The 22215-nt window shown below is 39.2% G+C and overlaps 1 protein-coding gene across 10 annotated transcripts; it reads left to right on the top strand.

The window, feature by feature from the left end:
• The first annotated feature begins 1488 nt into the window (after nucleotides 1–1488).
• On the top strand, nucleotides 1489–21966 carry LOC137015430 (GTPase IMAP family member 9-like). 10 transcript variants are annotated; one of them, XR_010893975.1, is made up of 5 exons: nucleotides 1502–2165; nucleotides 4215–4318; nucleotides 11623–11689; nucleotides 20203–20902; nucleotides 21034–21966. XR_010893975.1 is itself a non-coding variant. In XM_067380420.1 (5 exons), exon 5 carries the CDS (start codon nucleotides 13022–13024, stop codon nucleotides 14417–14419), a length of 1398 nt encoding a protein of 465 aa, XP_067236521.1. In that variant the 5' UTR covers nucleotides 1528–2165; nucleotides 4215–4318; nucleotides 4727–4783; nucleotides 11623–11689; nucleotides 12932–13021; the 3' UTR covers nucleotides 14420–15524. The 10 variants fall into 10 exon arrangements, 7 of the variants coding, with proteins under 7 accessions (XP_067236538.1, XP_067236546.1, XP_067236530.1 ...); XR_010893976.1 differs by adding an exon at nucleotides 4727–4783 and having other exon boundaries at nucleotides 1527–4318; XM_067380420.1 differs by lacking the exons at nucleotides 20203–20902; nucleotides 21034–21966 and adding exons at nucleotides 4727–4783; nucleotides 12932–15524 and having other exon boundaries at nucleotides 1528–2165.
• The last annotated feature ends 249 nt before the right edge of the window (nucleotides 21967–22215 follow it).

Consider the following 22215-nt stretch of genomic DNA (forward strand, 5'->3'; position numbering starts at 1 on the left):
GCGTCAACGATCGGCGGCCAAACCCCCTTTTTAAAAGGACAGAAAAAAGAATCAATCAAAATCAAGTAAAAACACAAACAATAACCATACAAACATAACTAGCCGTAACACACAATAAGGTAATCATCCAGGTAATTTTTGACAACTGGTATCCCCTGCAGGATGGTGTCATATTTTGGAAAGCAGAGGGTGCTGACGCCAGGCCATAGGGAACCCTGCAAAATCTGAACGAGTGATGAAATGTCTCTGCTATCTTCATGCAGGGGAAGCACCCCTAAGGCTGGTAAGCATTTCATCAATGTGTGGTAATGGATAACAGTCAGTAATGACGGCTTTGTTAACTTCTCTTAGATCAGAGCACATTCGGATCCCACCCGTTTTCTTCCCAGTAACAACGACGGGGGACACCCAGGCAGAAACATCTACACGTTCAATGACACCTGTTTTCAGCAGATGGTCTAATTTAGCTGACACAGAAGCTCGGACTGCAAAAGGAAAGCTTCGTAATTTCTGATGCACAGGTTTCACTGCGGGGTTAATTTTTACCTTGTGGACAAAGCTCTACACATCCTATTTCAGTATCTGTCAGAGATGTGGTATTGGTGGCCATGACATTATGGTGCAGACATTATCACTGTTAATTTGTAGTTGCAGGGCAGAAAACAAATCCATGCCTAGCAAAGCAGTCCCTTTATCCACACCGAAAAAGGTGGCAGCGGCTGACGCATTGGACACATGTACTTGTGCTTGCAGGCATCCGAGTACAAGCATTCCTGGGTGTAAGTCACAAGACGGATGGCAGGTGTAGATAGTTGTGTGGCACTGAAGTGCCGTTTATAGATATGGGTGGGCAATATCGACACTGAAGACCCTGTATCCACAACGAATTGTACTGTGGTGCCAGGTGAAGCAGCAGGAGTACTAACAGTCACATTGCAATGTAGTTTCTTTGGTGCTTCGGCAGAGTTCTCTAAATACAGCACTGTGACATCAAGCACTTCCACCTCGTGCACATCATTGCTGGGGCCGAACGGCACACCCGAGCAAAATGTCCCTTCTTGTTACACAATTTACAATGAACCTTTGCAGCAGGGTAATGTGCAGAGTTAGCTAGGTGTACAGTACAGTCCAAAAGTTTGGAACCACTAAGATTTTTAATGTTTTTAAAAGAAGTTTCGTCTGCTCACCAAGGCTACATTTATTTAATTTAAAATACAGTAAAAAACAGTAATATTGTGAAATATTATTACAATTTAAAATAACTGTGTACTATTTAAATATATTTGACAAAGTAATTTATTCCTGTGATCAAAGCTGAATTTTCAGCATCATTACTCCAGTCTTCAGTGTCACATGATCCTTCAGAAATCATTCTAATATGATGATCTGCTGCTCAAGAAACATTTAATGTGTACAATTGTACAAAATATTTGTGTACAATATTTTTTTTCAGGATTATTTGATGAATAGAAAGTTCAGAAGAACAGTGTTTATCTGAAATCTAATCTTTTGTAACATTATAAATGTCTTTACTGCCACTTTTGATTGATTTAATGCATCCTCGCTGAATAAAAGTATTCATTTCTTTAATTTCTTTTCAAAAAAATAAAAATAAAAATTCTTACTGACCCCAAACTTTTGAACGGTAGTGTATAATGCTACAGAAGCTTTGTATTTCAGATAAATGCTGTTCTTTTGAACTTTCTATTCATCAAGGAATCCTGAAAAAAAAAGTACACTGTTGTGTTGAGAAGTATATAATACTTGACATTCAATTTGTAGTAATTGCTTACTATAATACATGTAATTTGGAACTGCACCACTAGGGGGCTCTAGTGAGAAATTGTGTTGAGTAATGTGAATAAGAAGAATAAAAAAGAGTTGAAGTTTAGCAGTACACCAAATGGAGTATGATCTGTTGAAAGGGTGAAAATACCACAAATTGGCGACGAGGATGAGCGTTTCGGTGCCGAGCCCGCCCCCGTTTCTTTCTGTCAGTGGGGAGCCACCGATTCCGTTTGAAACGTGGCAGAAAATTTTTCATAATTACATGATAGTTATCCAGGCGACCGGAGACGCATGGCCGGAGGCACGCAGACGAGCGGTCTTGCTGCATTGCTTGGGGACGGAGGGCCAGCGCTTGTTTTATACTCTGCCAGACCAAGGTACTACTTATGATGAAGCGATGTCTGCACTTCAGAAACACTTTGTGCCTAAAGTTAATGTGGTGGCGTGCCGACACACGTTCAGACAACGTGTGCAAAGAGCGGATGAGACTATTACGCAATACGTTGCTGCTTTAAGAGCGTTAGCAGCCCATGTGCGTTTGGCCAAACGGAGAGTGAAATGCTCCGTGATCAGTTAATCGCAAATGCATCGTTGACTGCAGTAAAGGACAAATTACTATTAGAGGACGATCTCACTCTAGAGAAAGCGATTACAATCGCATGTCAAGTGGAAGCTGCAGTTAAAAATTCGTCATTATTCTGTAATTCCACTGCAACTGCCATGAAGTCGGTACAAGCCATTAGTATGGATACTAAGTACGGCAGAAAGGGAAAGGGCGCACGCTCAACTAAGCAGTCACATCCGGCTCAAAGACGAAAACAAACAGCGACCAGCCAGCAACGTCAACAATGCTTCAGATGTGGATCAGAAAAACATCTGGCAAATGATAAAAACTGCCCTGCTGTTAAAGTAGCATGTAGACACTGTGGAAAAAAGGGTCATTTTGCTAAAGTATGTAAAGCAGCGGTGAGTGAAGTAAGAGAGGTTGTAGTTCCAGATGTGACTGTGCTCTGCGTGGATAACATTAAACAATCTACTTCAGCCAATGACAAGATCACCTGTGAAGTGAATATTGAAGCACCAGGAGGTAATAAACATATGTTACAATTGGTTGTGGATACGGGCGCGTCAGTTTCGATACTTCCAGAAGCTGTGTATAAGAAACACTTCTCACAATGCACATTGACTAAGCCCAACATCAAACTTGTCACATATGCAAAAGAGAACCTACCAGTTGTTGGCTGCTTATCAGCATTAGTAGGTGTATCAGCAAATGATAACTTAGTCTCCGCTACTTTTTATGTAGTGACTGCTGGATCTCCCTTGCTAGGGTTGGATCTGATTAGACTGCTGAACCTGGACATTGTAAGTGGAAAAGTAAAGCCCATAGACAATGAATGTGAAATCTCACCTGCACCTTCTCAGACAGCAGAACATTCCACAAGTCCTGTGTATACAGTGTCACCTGTATCTGCTACCCACCTCGGATGTGTGAAAGGATTCGTACACAAAGTTCAAGTTAATTCAACAGTGACACCAGTACGTCAAAAATTGATACGCTTACCTCTTACATCCTTACATCCGCAAGGAGGTGTCCACCGAACTTAATCAAAAAGAATTTTTGTGCTACCTATATGGATTCAATTTTTATTGGCTTTTAAAGAGAGACACGCAAATGGGAGTTTTATTTTATAAGGCGCGCTAGTCTGACCGGAGGATGGCTGGACCGATCGCGTACCTGTCAGTCGAAACGGGGCTTCCCATTGTTAAAAATCTTTTTGATTGGTTCTATACAACGTGTAACACCATATTTGTAGAGCAGAGATAATGACGTTTCAGGGGATACCGGGAAATGCTCATAAGTGATGAGGAGTTGAGAAGTTCATTTCCAGCGAATTTAGTAAAACCATGTCAAATTTAATAGCCATTTAAATACCTTTACTCAATTATCTGGACTACGAAACTTTGGGAGATTATTTTTGAAAGTCTGTTCTTTGAAATTAGCTTAAAAAAAAAAAAATCGAACGTGGCGACTTCCGACTCATTTCGCCAGATCGGATCACATATGTGTCATTAGTAGATTGTCACATCTCAAGAACAAATTCATGTTCTTTTCCACAGTCACAATTCCTGCCTCCCACTCCTCCGCCCTCCGCTCCCCTCCCTGTGGTATTTTCCATACATACATTGTGTGTTGGAGACATCTCAAGAACAAATAAGACATTCATGTTCTTTTCCACTGTAACTGTGATGTTTTCCAAGTCCTGCCTCCCACATCCCTGTACAGACCTTCTACTGTAGTATTTTTCCTGAAAGTCATGTGATTTACAGGAAAGAGATTTAAGACATCTGGCATTTTAATAACATGCAGATAATTTCTTATTGGCTGACATGCTTCTTGGATAACATGAGTACACTTATTTAAGCCCAGAATGTAGTGGGAAAAGAATACAGCAGAAGAATTCAAGAAAACAAGACACATCTCTGATATACTATCCAGCAGAAACACTCGGGGCACAGATTTCCTCAGGTTTGACTTTTCTACATTTACATTTATTCATTATTTCACTTTTACTAAAACTCATCTAATAATTTTTGATTCATGGGGGATTCTGGAAATGTTAGTTCTGTTGGAACATTACCAGTTTAGAGAATTTATTTATTTATGTGGAGTGAGTCAGACTCACACAAGGTAATAATGTTAATTATTAAACAAAACAAAACCAAAACGTTCAAAAACACTTAGCAATGTGGTTCTTTTAATGAGTGATAAGCAGTGGGTTTAATCAGTGCCATTCAAGGGCGTAGATTTGGTTTCAACTTTAGGGGGGTTGAATGTTGGTATGCTGCCTGTTATTATTTTTTAATTAAAAAAATTGCAATTTTCTTGGCTGATTCCGATTTTTTTTTTTTTTTCAATTCTGATTTTCTTTCTAAGAACTACAACTGTGTGAACTGTGAGAGTTAAAGTGAACTATGAAAGATAAATCAAACTGTGAGTGAACATCTAAAAGCATGTGCATGTGATTGATGTGTATGAAAGTGACCATTTGAACAGTGAGAACATATCCTAAGTTCCATTTCTGAGGTATTAAACTTTTACACTGAAGTTAATCATGTTCTAATGGGTTTAAAAGAAAACACAAATATTGTAAATTCGGTAACACTTTACAATAAGGTTGTATTAGTTAACATTAGTTAATGCATTAGTTAACGTTAACTAACCATGAACAACACCTCTGTTCAGCATTAGTTAATGTTTGTTAACGTTAACTCACGCATGTATTAATGCATCTATTCATGTTAACAGCGCAAGTAGTTAACATTAGTTAATGCATTAGTTAACATTAACTAACCATGAACAACACCTCTGTTCAGCATTAGTTAAACTTTGTTAACGTTAACTCACGCATGTATTAATGCATCTATTCATGTTAACAGCGCAAGTAGTTAACATTAGTTAATGCATTAGTTAACATTAACTAACCATGAACAACACCTCTGTTCAGCATTAGTTAATGTTTGTTAACGTTAACTCACGCATGTATTAATGCATCTATTCATGTTAACAGCGCAAGTAGTTAACATTAGTTAATGCATTAGTTAACATTAACTAACCATGAACAACACCTCTGTTCAGCATTAGTTAAACTTTGTTAACGTTAACTCACGCATGTATTAATGCATCTATTCATGTTAACAGCGCAAGTAGTTAACATTAGTTAATGCATTAGTTAACATTAACTAACCATGAACAACACCTCTGTTCAGCATTAGTTAATGTTTGTTAACGTTAACTCACGCATGTATTAATGCATCTATTCATGTTAACAGCGCAAGTAGTTAACATTAGTTAATGCATTAGTTAACATTAACTAACCATGAACAACACCTCTGTTCAGCATTAGTTAAACTTTGTTAACGTTAACTCACGCATGTATTAATGCATCTATTCATGTTAACAGCGCAAGTAGTTAACATTAGTTAATGCATTAGTTAACATTAACTAACCATGAACAACACCTCTGTTCAGCATTAGTTAAACTTTGTTAACGTTAACTCACGCATGTATTAATGCATCTATTCATGTTAACAGCGCAAGTAGTTAACATTAGTTAATGCATTAGTTAACATTAACTAACCATGAACAACACCTCTGTTCAGCATTAGTTAATGTTTGTTAACGTTAACTCACGCATGTATTAATGCATCTATTCATGTTAACAGCGCAAGTAGTTAACATTAGTTAATGCATTAGTTAACATTAACTAACCACGAACAACACCTCTGTTCAGCATTAGTTAAACTTTGTTAACGTTAACTCACGCATGTATTAATGCATCTATTCATGTTAACAGCGCAAGTAGTTAACATTAGTTAATGCATTAGTTAACATTAACTAACCATGAACAACACCTCTGTTCAGCATTAGTTAATGTTTGTTAACGTTAACTCACGCATGTATTAATGCATCTATTCATGTTAACAGCGCAAGTAGTTAACATTAGTTAATGCATTAGTTAACATTAACTAACCACGAACAACACCTCTGTTCAGCATTAGTTAAACTTTGTTAACGTTAACTCACGCATGTATTAATGCATCTATTCATGTTAACAGCGCAAGTAGTTAACATTAGTTAATGCATTAGTTAACATTAACTAACCATGAACAACACCTCTGTTCAGCATTAGTTAAACTTTGTTAACGTTAACTCACGCATGTATTAATGCATCTATTCATGTTAACAGCGCAAGTAGTTAACATTAGTTAATGCATTAGTTAACATTAACTAACCATGAACAACACCTCTGTTCAGCATTAGTTAAACTTTGTTAACGTTAACTCACGCATATATTAACGCATGTATTCACGTTGACAGTGCAAGTCGTTAACATTAGTTAATGCATTAGTTAACATTAACAACACCTCTGTTCAGCATTAGTTAATGTTTATTAACGTTAACTCACGGATATATTAATGCATGTATTCATGTTAACTGCACAATTAGTTAACATTAGTTAATGCATTAGTTAACATTAACTAACCATGAACAACACCTCTGTTCAGCATTAGTTAATGTTTGTTAACGTTAACTCACGCATGTATTAATGCATTTATTCATGTTAACAGCGCAAGTAGTTAACATTAGTTAATGCATTAGTTAACATTAACTAACCATTAACAACACCTCTGTTCAGCATTAGTTAAACTTTGTTAACGTTAACTCACGCATATATTAACGCATGTATTCACGTTGACAGTGCAAGTCGTTAACATTAGTTAATGCATTAGTTAACATTAACAACACCTCTGTTCAGCATTAGTTAATCATTGTTAACGTTAACACACATATATTAATGCATCTATTCATGTTAACAGTGTTAAGTAGTTAACATTAGGTAATGCATTAGATAATATGAAATAATGGGCAATGCCTGTAAATAGCCTTAATGTTTTAAGGTTAACTTACTGTGCATATTTACATTAGTTTATGTAGCGGTTGACACACTAAGAGTGATCATTTTTAACTCATCTACGCTAAAGGTAAAAATGCCATTGTGTCTATTCATATTAACAGCACAAGTAGTTAACATTAGTTAATGCATTAGATAACATGAACTAATCATGAACAATGCCTCTTATTTAGACTTAATGTTTTAAGGTTAACTTACTGTACTTACATTAGTTTATGTAGCAGTTGACACATTTCTAACTCTCCACTCACTTACACTAAAATAAGGTAAAAAATACCATTGTGTACCTTATCAGCAATATTTATTAACAAGGCATTGATTTGGGCTGTAAATATAATTCTGAAGTGCAAACCATCTGAACATTAACAGATATGTTGTTCATGTTTATATGCATTTTACTATCATTACTTACATTCAACAAAGCATTTATTAATGGAATTTGTGAACCTTATTGTAAAGTGTACACTATTTCAACATTAACTGATGAGTTACTAACATTTGTTGACCCTTTATTAACATGACTTACCATTAACAAAGCATTTATTAATGGAATTTGTGAACCTTATTGTAAAGTGTACACTATTTCAACATTAACTGATGAGATACTAACATTTGTAGATCCTTTATTAACATGACTTACCATTAACAAAGCATTTAAATGAAAAATAAAATGTCTGTAATTGTTTACCCATTTTGTAATATTTAGTTTGTTTGCTGTGAGGCGTTTTCTCCTATGCAGTGACTGACAATGCATAGGACACACCCAGTGCCGGCCCTAGCCACTTTGGCGCCCTAGGCAAGATTTTTTTTGGCGCCCCCTTATATTGCGATTTATCTAAAGGGGCGAATCTAGAAAATTATTTATAGGGTGGCAAAGGGGTGGCATGAGGTCTATGAGGGGTGGCAATACCAAAGCAAGCGCTCATGCATAGTTTTTGGAGATTTATAGCCTTACATACACAATTGTGTTCACAAACATTGCATTACCAGAAAGTATCTATATACTGTTTAAAATTAATAAATAACAAAATTTCAATATCCATCATGGCACCAAGTCAAGACACTATATGAAAAACTTCTAAATGAGTCTGACCTTGTATCACTAAAGCAGTTTTATTAATATTACACAGGCTACTTCAATGGTATAAATCACATGTTTTAGAGCAAGTTAAAGAGCAACAAAACAATTTTTGAGTTTCTGTTATTAACAGAGGTGGGAATGTCACCCAGAACACACTATCAACTACATACTCTAGCAACACCCCAGCAACTACATAGCAAGAGCCTAGCAACCACCCAGAATCTCCTAGCAACCACCTAGCAACACTTTAGCAATCACCCAGAACATCTATATTCTGGACTAACTGACCAAAGTTCTTACATTTTTTAAACAAGACTTGAAGTTGGGTTTATGACAAGCCAACATAAATTATTTGTCCTTCAAACTTTTCAGTCTCTATTGTTTTTCTTGATTGCTAATGCACAATTCATGAAACAATTCAACATTTTCTCACAACTAAATACAATATCAAAACTATACACCAACTTCCACAAACCTCAAACGTCCAGGTCAAAATAAAATGTTCTAGTCAAAAACTTATTCTTGTCTGACAAAATCAAACTTTGGCATCAGATGACACACAAAACATAACAAATACACAGACTACTGCACTGCCCAGTGAACACTAGTGAGATCAATTCATATAACATGGTAACAAAAATACCTCTTTTTCATTTTACTATTATAAATTGATCTTGCAGTAGATGAAAAGCATGAGAAAAATAAGTATGAACTTGGTATGCACCAAAATACAATATACTGTCAATTGCAGTAAAAGTAAATTCAGCATCCTCTGCACATTTGGCTAAATTTCATTACAGTATATAAGGTACTATAGCAGTGTATTGGTCTTCTGACACAAGACTATATCCCTAGGCAATCATTTCTCAGTTCTGCAAAATACAGTAGATACACATAACAAATGGCTACAAAGAAAGTTGACAATCACAACATTGAGGGTGTACAACGTGAAATTTCCCTCATCTAAAGTAGCCTACTGGTACTGTGTAAGTTTAAAAATCTCTCTCAGATTTTTACTGGTGTGTGTCATCAGTTTTGCTACCTAATGTTGTCATTGTTAAAGGTTTTGAGAAATGTGTCTTTGTTTTGATAACTGAAGGAATGGTTTGAGATTGAGAAACTGGGCCAAATGAATCACTTCTAATGTGTTAGCAATCGAGAAAAGCTAAAATACTTTTAGATTCTTACCCCAACTCTGCTTAGTTTCTGTGATCGGGATCTCCGTATTGATTTCATGTTATGGTTTCGTCGGATGGCAAAAATACCTTTATCCATGATGAAAGTGGAGCGGGCGGTCACTGAATCAGCTCGCCAAAAAATTACAAAAATCTAAGACATATTCGGATGGGACTACATTTCTCACAGGACTTCTGAGTTAGCCGGGAAGCAGTAATTTTCCGATTCACGTACAAATATGGGAAAAATCGTAAGTGAACTTGGCTGCGCTGTGTTTTTGACTCTCAAAGAACCGGTTCATAAGAGTCATTCGATAATGAAGCACACTGGGTGCGCTGCGTGCAACCATCATGCACAGTTTATTGAAAGACGTGTTTTCTTGCCAACACTTTGCGTTACGCAATTTTTTTAGTCATCTCATCATATTGAAGCGCCGCTCCTGAAAAGCAATACTTGAAACACTGCTTATATATTTTATTCTGTGATAATTTTGGGGGGGCAAAGCTTTTTCTTAGGGTGGCAGATGCCACCCCGTGCCACCCCGGTAGATCCGCCCCTGCCCACGCATCCGGACTCTTTGGCGCCCCCTAGCGAGATTGCGCCCTTAGCATTTGCCTATACTGCCTATATAACGGGCCGGCTCTGGACACACCAAAGCACAACATAAATTCACAAATCACATCAACTTTATTTGTTCGCCGCTGTACTCCAAATCTTTATAATCCATATGTTTGTAAGGAACATATCCAAATTCTGCGTTTTTTCCGTCGTTCTTCATCTTCATTCTCAGCAGCGACCGTCATAGTCAAAGCCCGCGCTCGCTATGATTCAAATTTTAAAAAGTCGCGCGCGCCCACGAGATCCGTTACGGCATGGTTTACAGCACTGATATCAAACGCTCATTGGTTCTCACCTGCTTCGTCACAGATTGCGACATGCCGTGTTTCAGTGGATTGACATTTGAGTGCGCGCCTTCACGGAGAGAAGCCGGATTCATCATATTTTCATGGATTAATATCTTAAATTCTGCTCTGTACCCTATTAAAACTATTACCGCCAGAGAGGACCGTGACTGCAACTCATCATCATTTGAACTAACGTACTTTCGGTACAACTTTTGACATTTTCGCAAAAAAATTAATTATTGTGATTACGCTTGTCTCTTATTCTTTTATTTATAACTGTACGGAGATTTAAGAAATGGTTATGGGTAGGTTTATGGGTAGGTGTGTATTATTGGCTCAAAATATCGTTTAATTTCATTAATGAATGCTTTGTTAAGGGTAGGCTGTTGAAATAGTGTACACTTTACAATAAGGTTCACATATTCCAATAATAAATGCTTTGTTGAATGTAAGTAATGATAGTAAAATGCATATAAACATGAACAACATATCTGTTAATGTTCAGATGGTTTGCACTTCAGAATTATATTTACAGCCCAAATCAATGCCTTGTTAATAAATAATGCTGATAAGGTACACAATGGTATTTTTTACCTTATTTTAGTGTAAGTGAGTGGAGAGTTAGAAATGTGTCAACTGCTACATAAACTAATGTAAGTACAGTAAGTTAACCTTAAAACATTAAGTCTAAATAAGAGGCATTGTTCATGATTAGTTCATGTTATCTAATGCATTAACTAATGTTAACTACTTGCGCTGTTAATATGAATAGATTCATTAATATATGCGTGATTTAATGTTAACAATGATTAACTAATGCATTAACTAATGTTAACTACTTGCGCTGTTAACATGAATAGATGCATTAATACATGCGTGAGTTAACGTTAACAAACATTAACTAATGCTGAACAGAGGTGTTGTTCATGGTTAGTTAATGTTAACTAATGCATTAACTAATGTTAACTAATACAACCTTATTGTAAAGTGTTACCGTAAATTCTTTGATTTTTATTTCACTGATTCTTCAAACAGGAATTATACTTGAGTATTAAGAGTAAAAACTATAAATGGCAAATAAATATATATTTTTTTAATTTCGTATATTTTGGTGAGAGCTGCCTCACCTGCTTTATTAGACTCAGGAAGGGAGGAGTGTGTATCAGACTGTCTCACATGTATATTTTCACTTCAGGAGGCCACCGTATGACATTATACCTGAAGCCCAACATTGTCAGTCTGTGGAGACACATCACAATAAGGTAGGAATTGGAAACAACATGACTGAATTGTTTAACAGGACCACATATTCCCACTACCAATTTATCTGACCCCTCTTCGGTCCATCCGAACACCACAGAGACGAAGGAATAAATCTGACACCCTAAACTTGGCAATAAATTTAAAGGGTTAGTTCGCCCAAAAATGAAAATCCTGTCAATAATTACGCTCCCTCATGTCGTTCCACACCCGTAAGACCTTCGTTCATCTTCAGAACACAAATTAAGATATTTTTGATGAAATCCGATGGCTCAGTGAGGCCTGCATAGCCAGCAATGACATTTCCTCTCTCAAGATCCATTAATGTACTAAAAACATATTTAAATCAGTTCATGTGAGTACAGTGGTTCAATATTAATATTATAAAGCCACGAGAATATTTTTGGTGCACCAAAAAAAACAAAATAGCGACTTATATAGTGATGGCCGATTTCAAAACACTGCTTCAGGAAGCTTCAGAGCGTTATGAATCGGCCATCACTAAATAAGTCGTTATTTTGTTATTTTGGCGCACCAAAAATATTCTCGTGGCTTTATAATATTAATATTGAACCACTGTACTCACATGAACTGATTTAAATATGTTTTTAGTACATTAATGGATCTTGAGAGAGAAAATGTCATTGCTGGCTATGGAGGCCTCACTGAGCCATCGGATTTCAACAAAAATATCTTAATTTGTGTTCTGAAGATGAACGAAGGTCTTACGGGTGTGAAACGGCATGAGGGTGAGGAATTAATGACATTATTTTCATTTTTGGGTGAACTAACCCTTTAAGTTTCATTGTCACAGCTGAAACACTGCGCATAATTTACTGGAGAACACATGATATCATTATCAGATTTCATTGGATCGGTTACTGGACCCTGTTCTGGAGTTTGCAAGACTTTCTCTGTTTCTACTAAAGGATAGACCGGGTTAAGACAGTTCTGTTGATACTATAAGAAATAAACACGATAAGAATAAAGGTGACTTGACTAAACGCATTAGTATTTGTGGTGGCACATTCAGTAACTGTTTTGATATCAATAAAAAGTCTTAAAGTACATAATAAGTTTGTGTTTGTTGTGTGTAGAACAGAAGAACTGAAGTAAAGTCAGAGCAGCAGAAGTTTCTGTTTATCTGACAGATTACAGTCTGTTGATTTGAGTAAATATTTTAATTACTTCTGAATTAAATTAAGTCTTGAATTTAGAAACAATGATATGTTTTTCTTTTCCAGAAGCACATATAATTTTATCCCTGCCTGAAGAGAAGATCATTGGTCGAAGTGCTTGAAGACTTTGTATTTTAGCTCTACATCTGACTTAAGATGCCTGAAAACCAAAATGAATCCTCCAATCGCGCTTCCAAGAAAGAGGGAGGAAAAGATCCTACACTCAGTGACATAGTTGAGGATTTGTCATCATACCTTAAAAAGTTTTCTCACTTTGAAAAATATGAAAAAGATATTAAAAGGAAATACCAAAAGTATTATAGTAAGACACTGCCTGATCGCTGGCCAGTTGACTTCATCAACAAAGCTTGGAGAAAAACAACAAAACACATGTACACATTCTCAGACAGAAGAAAATGCTGGTCTCTTGCTATATTGCTGCAGGTGATGAAAAGAAGTCAGGGTTATGATGAGAGTCAAAGAGAAGAAGCAGAGTCTGACCCGAAGGAGGATAATCAGCAGTCTGGAGGAGATCCCAGTGCTAATAAATCGGTCTACATACGAATCCCATTCACAGAGATGATTGACAACCAAACAGAGATGATTGACAACCAAAAATACAAGGCCCCAGAAACAGATAAAAATGCCACAAAAACAGATGAAAATGCCTCTGTGAAAAGCGCTAATGAAAACCCATATAAATTAATAGACAAAGTCCCTTCACCTACTCAAATACTCCAAAACAATTTTTACATTACGTTATATGACAATCGAACCAGGAATGCTGCATGGGTGTATGAGATATTGAACAAGAGTCCAAAATCTGATAAAAAAGTTTCTAGGAAAAACATCTACTTTAAAGATAATACTCTAGTTCATCCCCTCTTCCGACCATCTATGGACACTGATAATGATCCATATGAGAATACAGGATACAACCGAGGTCATCTTGCTGCGGCTGCCAATCACAAGTGGTGTCAGGAAGCCTGTAATGACACTTTTTATATAACCAATGCTGTACCACAGCAGAGTGACTTTAACAATGAATACTGGAGTGATTTGGAGGAACTTTGCCGGAAAATTGCTCAACAAGAAGAAGTCCGTAATGTCCATGTGTACACTGGACCACTTTACCTGTTAGATAATAATGATCAAAATAAAAGTGAAAAGCGTGTGGAATACAAGTTTTTGGGAGGGAAAGCAGTGCCAACTCACTTGTTTAAGGTGATAATTGTGGAGAATAATGACAGTAAAGTACTAGAACCAGAATGCTATAGGATTCCCAATTCGAAATTATTATATATAAAGATCAAATCAAGAGATAAACCCAATAAAATCATGGACTTACGTTCAACTTTGCACAAATTCATCAAGCCAATTAAAGAAATCCAGGAAAACTCTGGGCTGATCTTCGAAGAAAAGGAAATCAGAGAGGAAATGGAGGACGGAACATGGAAAGTGCATCGGAGGAAAAATCCTGCTGAAAAAGGAAAAGAAACAAAGATAGAAGTCACAGTAAGCGGCTCATATCACAGTGATCGTGCTGTATTATAACACAGCGAGTTGTGTTTGATCTGATGTGTTTGGATGGACTGGCCATCTGTAGAGGAAAAGAGGGAACGCTTGTTTGACCATACACTTGCAACTGTTGTTGAAACTTTTTATTTTTATTATTACTTTTTATAAATGCACGACTTGGACCAAAAACCACAGAACTCAGAAACTCCAATATTGTGTAAAAAAAACATTTCATATGAAGACATTATAACATTGTCTAGATTAAACCTGTACAGTTGTGTAAATTACACGAGACTTTGAAAAAGCTAAAATATAACATATTTGATTTAATTCACCTTTTTTAATTCCTACATAACTTACAGTTTATTACTCTTAAATGTTTAAAAACACAATAATATTGAGTTTCCAAATGTGTATCTGAGTGAACAGCATTTAATGACATATAATAGATATTCGCTCGTTTCTACATATCTAATTTTCTTTTAAATGTTTGCAGTGATTCTTTCTGTATTTGTTTTATAAGACACTTTCTCCTTCACAAATATATATAAGTGACAAAGAAAACCAAATACTGATTTTGTTCATGTCTTATTTTATAGTTTACATTATATTACATTATATTGTTTTGTCTTATTTGGTTAATTAATTGATTGACATCTTATTTTAATACTTTATATTTGTTTTTATATTGTTTCATGTCATAATTTCTTGTAATGATTTGACACAATTGTTTGTGAACACAATCACTCTAATAAAAGTATCTGAACTGAATTGAAACTGACTTGCATTCATTTTCTGCCCCAGCATGTTGCAGATCAAACACTCTCAATAACTGTTACTTTCATTTCAGATTTTAAATACAATTATCTATTGTTAAGACCCATTATTGCTTAATACTTTACTTTTCTGAGAACATTATTAGGAGTGATCATATTATGTTCAGATCATGTTTTTACATTAGAGACAGATAAAACTGTGTCCAGCAGGAGGCGCCAGATCTACAGGTGGAAAAACGTCTGGGGTTACGAGTGTAACCCTTGTTCCCTGAGTAAGGGAACGAGACGCTACGTCGGATGACGTGATGGGAACCCTCTGTATTTAGTGTTCGTGAAGCACCTCTGTATCCAACCAATGAAAAGACGTGACGTCAGAGGCGGGTGACGTCACGGATCAGGAAGCTATAAAGCACACCTGAACACAAACACCACAAATGTCGTCCATAGAGACACCAGATAGGAGAGCTCTGGACGCGGCCATACCTCTCGTGGAGTGAGCCCGCACCATCAGAGGACACGGGCGCCCCACCGTCTCATACGCAAGTGAGATGGCCTCGACCACCCACTTGCTCATCCGCTGTTTAGATGCTGGGCCCCCCTTCTTAGGGGACCCATAACATACAAACAATTGTTCTGTTTTTCTCCACAGGGCAGCTCTGTGAACATACGCATCTAATGCTCTTACAGGGCAAAGCAGATTCTTCCTTTCCTGATCCAAATTTGCGAAAGGAGGCGGGCAGAAAGCCTCAAGTACAATGGGGCCTGGGACCCTCGTCGGAACCTTTGGAACATAGCCCGGCCTGGTATGCAGAAAGGCTTTCACCATACCAGGCGCAAACTCAAGACAAGATGGAGCGACTGACAGCGCTTGTAAATCACCAATTCTCTTCAAAGAAGAGACGGCCAAGAGAAAGATAGTTTTAAGTGTCAAGAACTTGTCTGACACCTCCTCTATTGGCTCGAAGGGAGCCTCAGCCAGCCCTTGGAGCACAATAGTGAGGTCCCAGGTCGGGGTCTTTGTGCGCACCACAGGTCTCAACCTGAGTGCACCACGGAGGAAGCGTACTACTAGGGGGTCTCGACCCAGCGAGGAGCCCCCTACAGGGATATGATGAGCCGAAATAGCGGCCACATATACTTTCAGCGTGGAAGGGGTTAAGCCTTCCGAGAACTTTTCCTGAAGGAACTGAAGCACATCAAAGACAGAAGAATGGACCGGGTCCAAATTATGCTGTTCACACCACACAGAGAACAATTTCCATTTATATAAGTACAACTTCCTCGTGGAGGGAGCTCTGGAGTGAAGGATGGTCTCCACAACCTCGGTTGAGAGACCAGTTCCTATGAGCCTTGCCCCCTCAGGGGCCAGGCCCACAGTTTCCACATTTCTGGGCGGGGATGGAGAATCGTGCCGCCCGCTTGAGACAGGAGATCCTGCCTGAGAGGAAGCTCTAAGGGAGAGCCGTGAAGTAGAGACATTATGTCCGAAAACCATATTCTGGTCGGCCAGTAAGGGGCCACCAATATTAGGTCGACCTTCTCCTGGCGAACCTTCTCCAGAACTCCCGGGAGCACTGAGACTGGGGGGAACGCATACAGACGCAGCCTCGGCCACGTCTGTAGCATGGCATCCAGCCCTAGAGGTGCTGGGTGCTGAAGTGAGTACCACAGAGGGCACTGAGCTGACTCCTCTGTGGCAAATAGATCGACTTGAGCTCGACCGAAAGTTTTCCATATCAACTCCACCACCTCGGTGTGGAGTTTCCATTCCCCCGGTCTCGCGCCCTGCCTCGACAGGGCGTCCGCTCCCACATTCAACCGCCCGGGGATGTAAGCTGCTCTCAGCGAGAGGAGCTTTCCCTGGGACCAGAGGAGGATGCGACTGGCCAGCTTGGATAATAGGCGAGACCGCAAACCCCCCTGATGGTTGATGTACGAGACCACCGCAGTGTTGTCCGTACGGACCAGCACATGATGGTCTCTCGGGGCGGGGAGGAAGTGTTTTAGTGCAAGGAACACCGGCATCATCTCCAGCCGATTTATGTGCCAGGAGCGCTGATGGTCCTCCCACAGACCCAGAGCTGAGCGGCCACTCATGACCGCTCCCCAGCCCGTGAGGGAAGCATCTGTCGTAAGCATTACACGACGACCAGAAGTCCCCAGCACGGGTCCCTGGGACAGGAACCAAGGCTTCTTCCACATGACCAGAACACGAAGGCATCGCCGCGTGACTTTGATCATGCGAAAAGGATTTCCCCTCGGGGAAAACCCCTTGGTCCTGAGCCACCACTGTAAGGGTCTCATGTGCAGGAGGCCAAAAGTAATAACGTTGGACGCAGCTGCCATCAGACCCAACAGTCTCTGAAACTGTTTTACAGTGAGTGACTGGCCTAACTTCACCCCTTTCACGGCCCGAGAATGGAACTCACACGAGCAGGGGACAACTGCGCCTGCATCGTGGTGGAATCCCAGATTACACCTAAGTAGTTTGCAACCTGACTCGGGACCAGCACACTCTTTTTGGCGTTGAGCCTCAGCCCAAGCCACTTCATGTGCGACAGAACAACATCTCGATGTTGAACTGCCAATCGTTCTGTTTGAGCTAGTATCAACCAATCGTCGATATAGTTCAGCACGCGGATGCCCTGGAGTCTCAGCGGAGCCAGCGCTGCATCCACGCACTTTGTGAACGTGCGGGGTGAGAGGGATAGGCCGAACGGAAGAACCCTGTATTGGTAAGCTTCGCCCCCGAAAGCAAACCTGAGGAACTTCCTGTGTGAAGGATGGATGGATACATGAAAGTATGCGTCTTTCAGATCTATCGCTACAAACCAGTCCTCGGACCTGATCTGAGGGATGATCTGTCTGAGTGTAAGCATTTTGAACTTCAATTTCCTTACAGATCGATTTAACACACGTAAATCTATGATCGGACGCAATTTACAGTTCCATAAATTCCATGTTTATGTAAATGACTTTGAATTACCTTGTTGTTGAAATTTGCTATACAAAATAAACTTTCCTTGCCAAATCAAAAACTCATATTTTTATTTCATAATGATCAAAAGATTAAAAGATATACAAGGCTTCCATAACAAATAATAGTAGGGTGCACATGTTTCATGTTTACCCCCTTGTATTGAGATAATTACAGAGTTTTAGGGCACAAGGAAACACTACAGTACATGTGCATGTATGTTAATCTAACCACGTTTTACTCTGAGTCTGCACTGTTACCCGCTAAAATGTCACGGTTCCTACACATAATGTACATAAATAATAAACACGTCAAAATGAAAAACACAGATACTTACAAGACCAAAAGCAGGAAAGAATTTGCTTTAACATTTGCTGTTGCTTGCTCTCCATCTCCAACAGTTGTAAAATGCGGAAATGTTTATCGCGAGATCTGGCATCAGTGATCGAGAGCTAACGTTCAAGTCTCGCGTTGCCAGTGGTCATGTCTCAGTAGAGCCACAGTTGCCATCTAGCGGTTGAGAATTGTAAATTTTTATTTAACTTAAGATTAAATACAGTCATATCCTATGTGTGTGGTATATAATTATAATTAATATATGGCTTGGCTATACCCTGATATATATAGCTATATATATATATATATATATATATATATATATATATATATATATATATGATATCGTAGAATGTAGGATTGTGTGACAGCAAAAATATGCTATTTCAAATATACAGGCTACTTGCATATAAATATATATTATACTTGCATATGTATAAATGCAAGTATATCAAGAATCCAACAAGCTTTGTGGTCGAAAATGACTTAACACTTTGGTTACCCTCATTACTGGTCTGAATCAGGGCTATAGCCAAGCCGTAAAAACTAGACTATAAATTGCCTCGATTTCGCCGGGTGGACTAAAAGCAGACTACACATGGAGCTCCTTTAAACTTTTTCCAACCATGGTGCTATAATTTGATAGGGTTTTTTTTTTGTTTAACTTGTGGGTTAAACAATACTATATTAACTAGATACCTATATATTAATATAATCTACATAGTGTTTCCTGAGATCAAGTCTACATAAAAGTAGCCAATTCAGAGCTAAATCGTGACTACATATAGACCATGTCATGAAATGTCACTTAAATCTTGTAGAAATCATTGACATTGCGAACATGATGAGATATCAACCATCTCATGCACTTCCTGTCCAAAAAATACAATAAATCAGGATTGACTATAGGCGGGCTACAAATAGCTGGTCTGACTACGAGCTAAATCGTGGCTACGCACAGCCTACACAATATAACATGTCAAAGATGTGAAACCAAACACCTTGTAATCACTGTTGACTTCACTTTCATGATGCAATATCATACAACTCGCAAGTTATTTTGGCAAAAACGACATGTAACCAAAGGAAAGATTATTTTGGCTAAAAGTGGGTTACACATAGCCTGACTATATTGGATCTATAGTTAACCGAGACGTTGAAATGACGGCTATTGCTTGCTGGGTAGCCTACTGTCGTTAAAATATGTTAAAATAAAAATACAGAAACGCTCCCATAATATAGATTTACAGTATCAACAAGTGATATTTTATTGATTATTACCGTGTTTTTTTTAAACATGATGGTTTCATAATAAATATGGTAATTATAGTTCCGAAATTTTGCATTATTACCGCGACCGCACAATCGTGTAGTCTCTTATCAGGTGTCTCGGGACTCATCGCCATTTTACTGTATCTGCATTGCTGACAGTATTATACGGCAGAAAACACAATGAATTTAAATTATACTATATACACAATATATTTACGTAAAAAAAGTCATATATTTAATAATAAAGAAAAAACATTTTTTAATTTTAACCCCCATGTTGAGACACTTCTATATTACTTTTTTTTTCATTGTATTTCAGTAGTCCACAAAAGTGCAACAATATTTGAGTTCTGAATGTATTGTTTGTAATATTTTAGAGAGTTATATTACATTCTATGGCATGTTAACATGTTGAAATAAAGATTATGAAAGTGGTTAAATTGTGGTTCTGATTCTAGATCGGCCGGGATCTGACGAGGAGGAGAGCAATAGAGCGGAGCTGAGACTCGTCCTGATTGGCCGGACAGGGTCAGGCAAGAGCACCACAGGAAACACCATCTTAGGGTGACATCACTTCCTGTCGGCACTGCGGGCGAGTTCAGTGACCCACACGTGTGAGTGCGGCAGCGCGGATCTGTGTGAGGATGAGGAGTCCAGCGGGATGAAGAGGGTTCTTGTCGTGGACATGCCGGGTTTCGGCGACACTCGATTCGACGCGAGTCACGTTCACGCCGAGATCGCCAAGTGTGTGGCGCTGACGGCTCCCGGTCCGCACGCATTCCTGCTGGTGATCCCTCTGGGCCGCTACACGCAGGACGAAGACCGGGTCGTGACGGAGATGCTGCGCGTGTTCGGCGAGGAGGCGCTTCGCCACACGGTGGTGCTGTTCACGCGAGGAGACGAGCTGGAGGAGGACGGGATGGAGAGTTTCCTGGGCGATGGATCCGCTCCGGAGCGACTGACGGTCCTGCTGCGCCGCTGCGGCGGACGGTACTGCGTCATCAACAACAGAGCGCCGGAGAACCGGACGCAGGTGCGCCACCTGCTGGAGACGGTGCAGAAGATGGTGGAGAACACGGGCGGAGCGTTACACCAACAACGTGTTCCTGCAGGCCGAACGAGCCATATGGGACGAGCAGCAGCGGCGCACTGCTAAGAGTGATTCTCTTCCTCAGTATCTTATAAACCTTCTTAAATCACGATACTTTTATGTTATAGATAGATAAATGTAGATAGATAAAGATAGATCAATAAGAGTGTCGTTCTGAAGCACGTTTACTGTGTTGCAGTGTGGCAGAGCCGGACGGGAAGCGGGATGGCGGTCAGCAGGCGGGAGTCTCTGTGATGGGCAGATCGGCGGGATTAGTCGGAGTTTCTGCCGCAGGAGGTGCAGGTGTCAGCAAAGCGTTCGGCGCAATAGTAGCGGCCGCGTCCGGAAAGACGGCAGTGGCTCTGGGAGCTGCAAAGGGAGGAGTGTTGGGAGGGTCGGTGGGAGCGCATCGGACGACATCGGAACAACCGCGTGCATTCTGACCGAGATCGGACGAGCAACGGCGGGAATCATGCTGGCTAGAGGACTGGTGATCAAAGTGGTGAAGGAGAAAGTTTGGTCTTCAAGCGGAGCTGCGGAAAATGGCTACACTGAACGCAACTCCTACGAGATCTACTGGAATAAATGAATGACGAGCCGGTTGACATTAAAGCACTTAAAATGGTTCTGGCTGCATCTGACCTGATCATTTCATTCAGATTCATTGATGCATTTCAGCTAGTTTTTACCCATTGATATAAACCTGCATTCATACAGTCTGTTTAGACTCCAGTTATTCGCATAAACATGCTTTTTATTGAACACATTTTAGTGAAGTTAAGGTTGAACTGTGTGTTTAAACAGTTGATGGCGTGTGAGTTTGGACTGGTTTGGGTTGGTTTAGTGAGATCAGATTCACTGAACACTGTGTGTTTGTTTTCTGAAGCAGCTGGACAAAAATAAACACAGTATCTGAGCCTGAATCTGCCCTGATTCAGATCAAACACTGATGAAGTGAATCTGCCCTGATTCAGACCAAACTTTGTGTTGAAGTGAATCTGTCCTGATTCAGATCAAACTCTGTGTTGAAGTGAATCTGTCCTGATTCAGATCAAACTCTGTGTTGAAGTGAATCTGTTCTATTCAGATCAAACTCTGTGTTGAAGTGAATCTGCCCTGATTCAGATCAAACTGTGTTGAAGTGAATCTGTCCTGATTCAGATCAAACTGAAGTGAATCTGTCCTGATTCAGATCAAACTCTGTGTTGAAGTGAATCTGCCCTGATTCAGATCAAAGTCTGTTTTGAAGTGAATCTGTCCTTATCAAACTCTGTTTTGAAGTGAATCTGTCCTGATTCAAATCAGACTCTGTGTTGAAGTGAATCTGCCCTGATTCAGATCAAACACTGATGAAGTGAATCTGTCCTGATTCAGATCAAAC

Source organism: Chanodichthys erythropterus, chromosome 3, assembly GCF_024489055.1.
Source record: "Chanodichthys erythropterus isolate Z2021 chromosome 3, ASM2448905v1, whole genome shotgun sequence".
Taxonomy (NCBI): domain Eukaryota; kingdom Metazoa; phylum Chordata; class Actinopteri; order Cypriniformes; family Xenocyprididae; genus Chanodichthys; species Chanodichthys erythropterus.

Bases quoted from the DNA above. Each gene is read 5' to 3' on its own strand.
- LOC137015430 (XM_067380403.1), top strand. From the start codon at position 13,022: ATGCCTGAAAACCAAAATGAATCCTCCAATCGCGCTTCCAAGAAAGAG.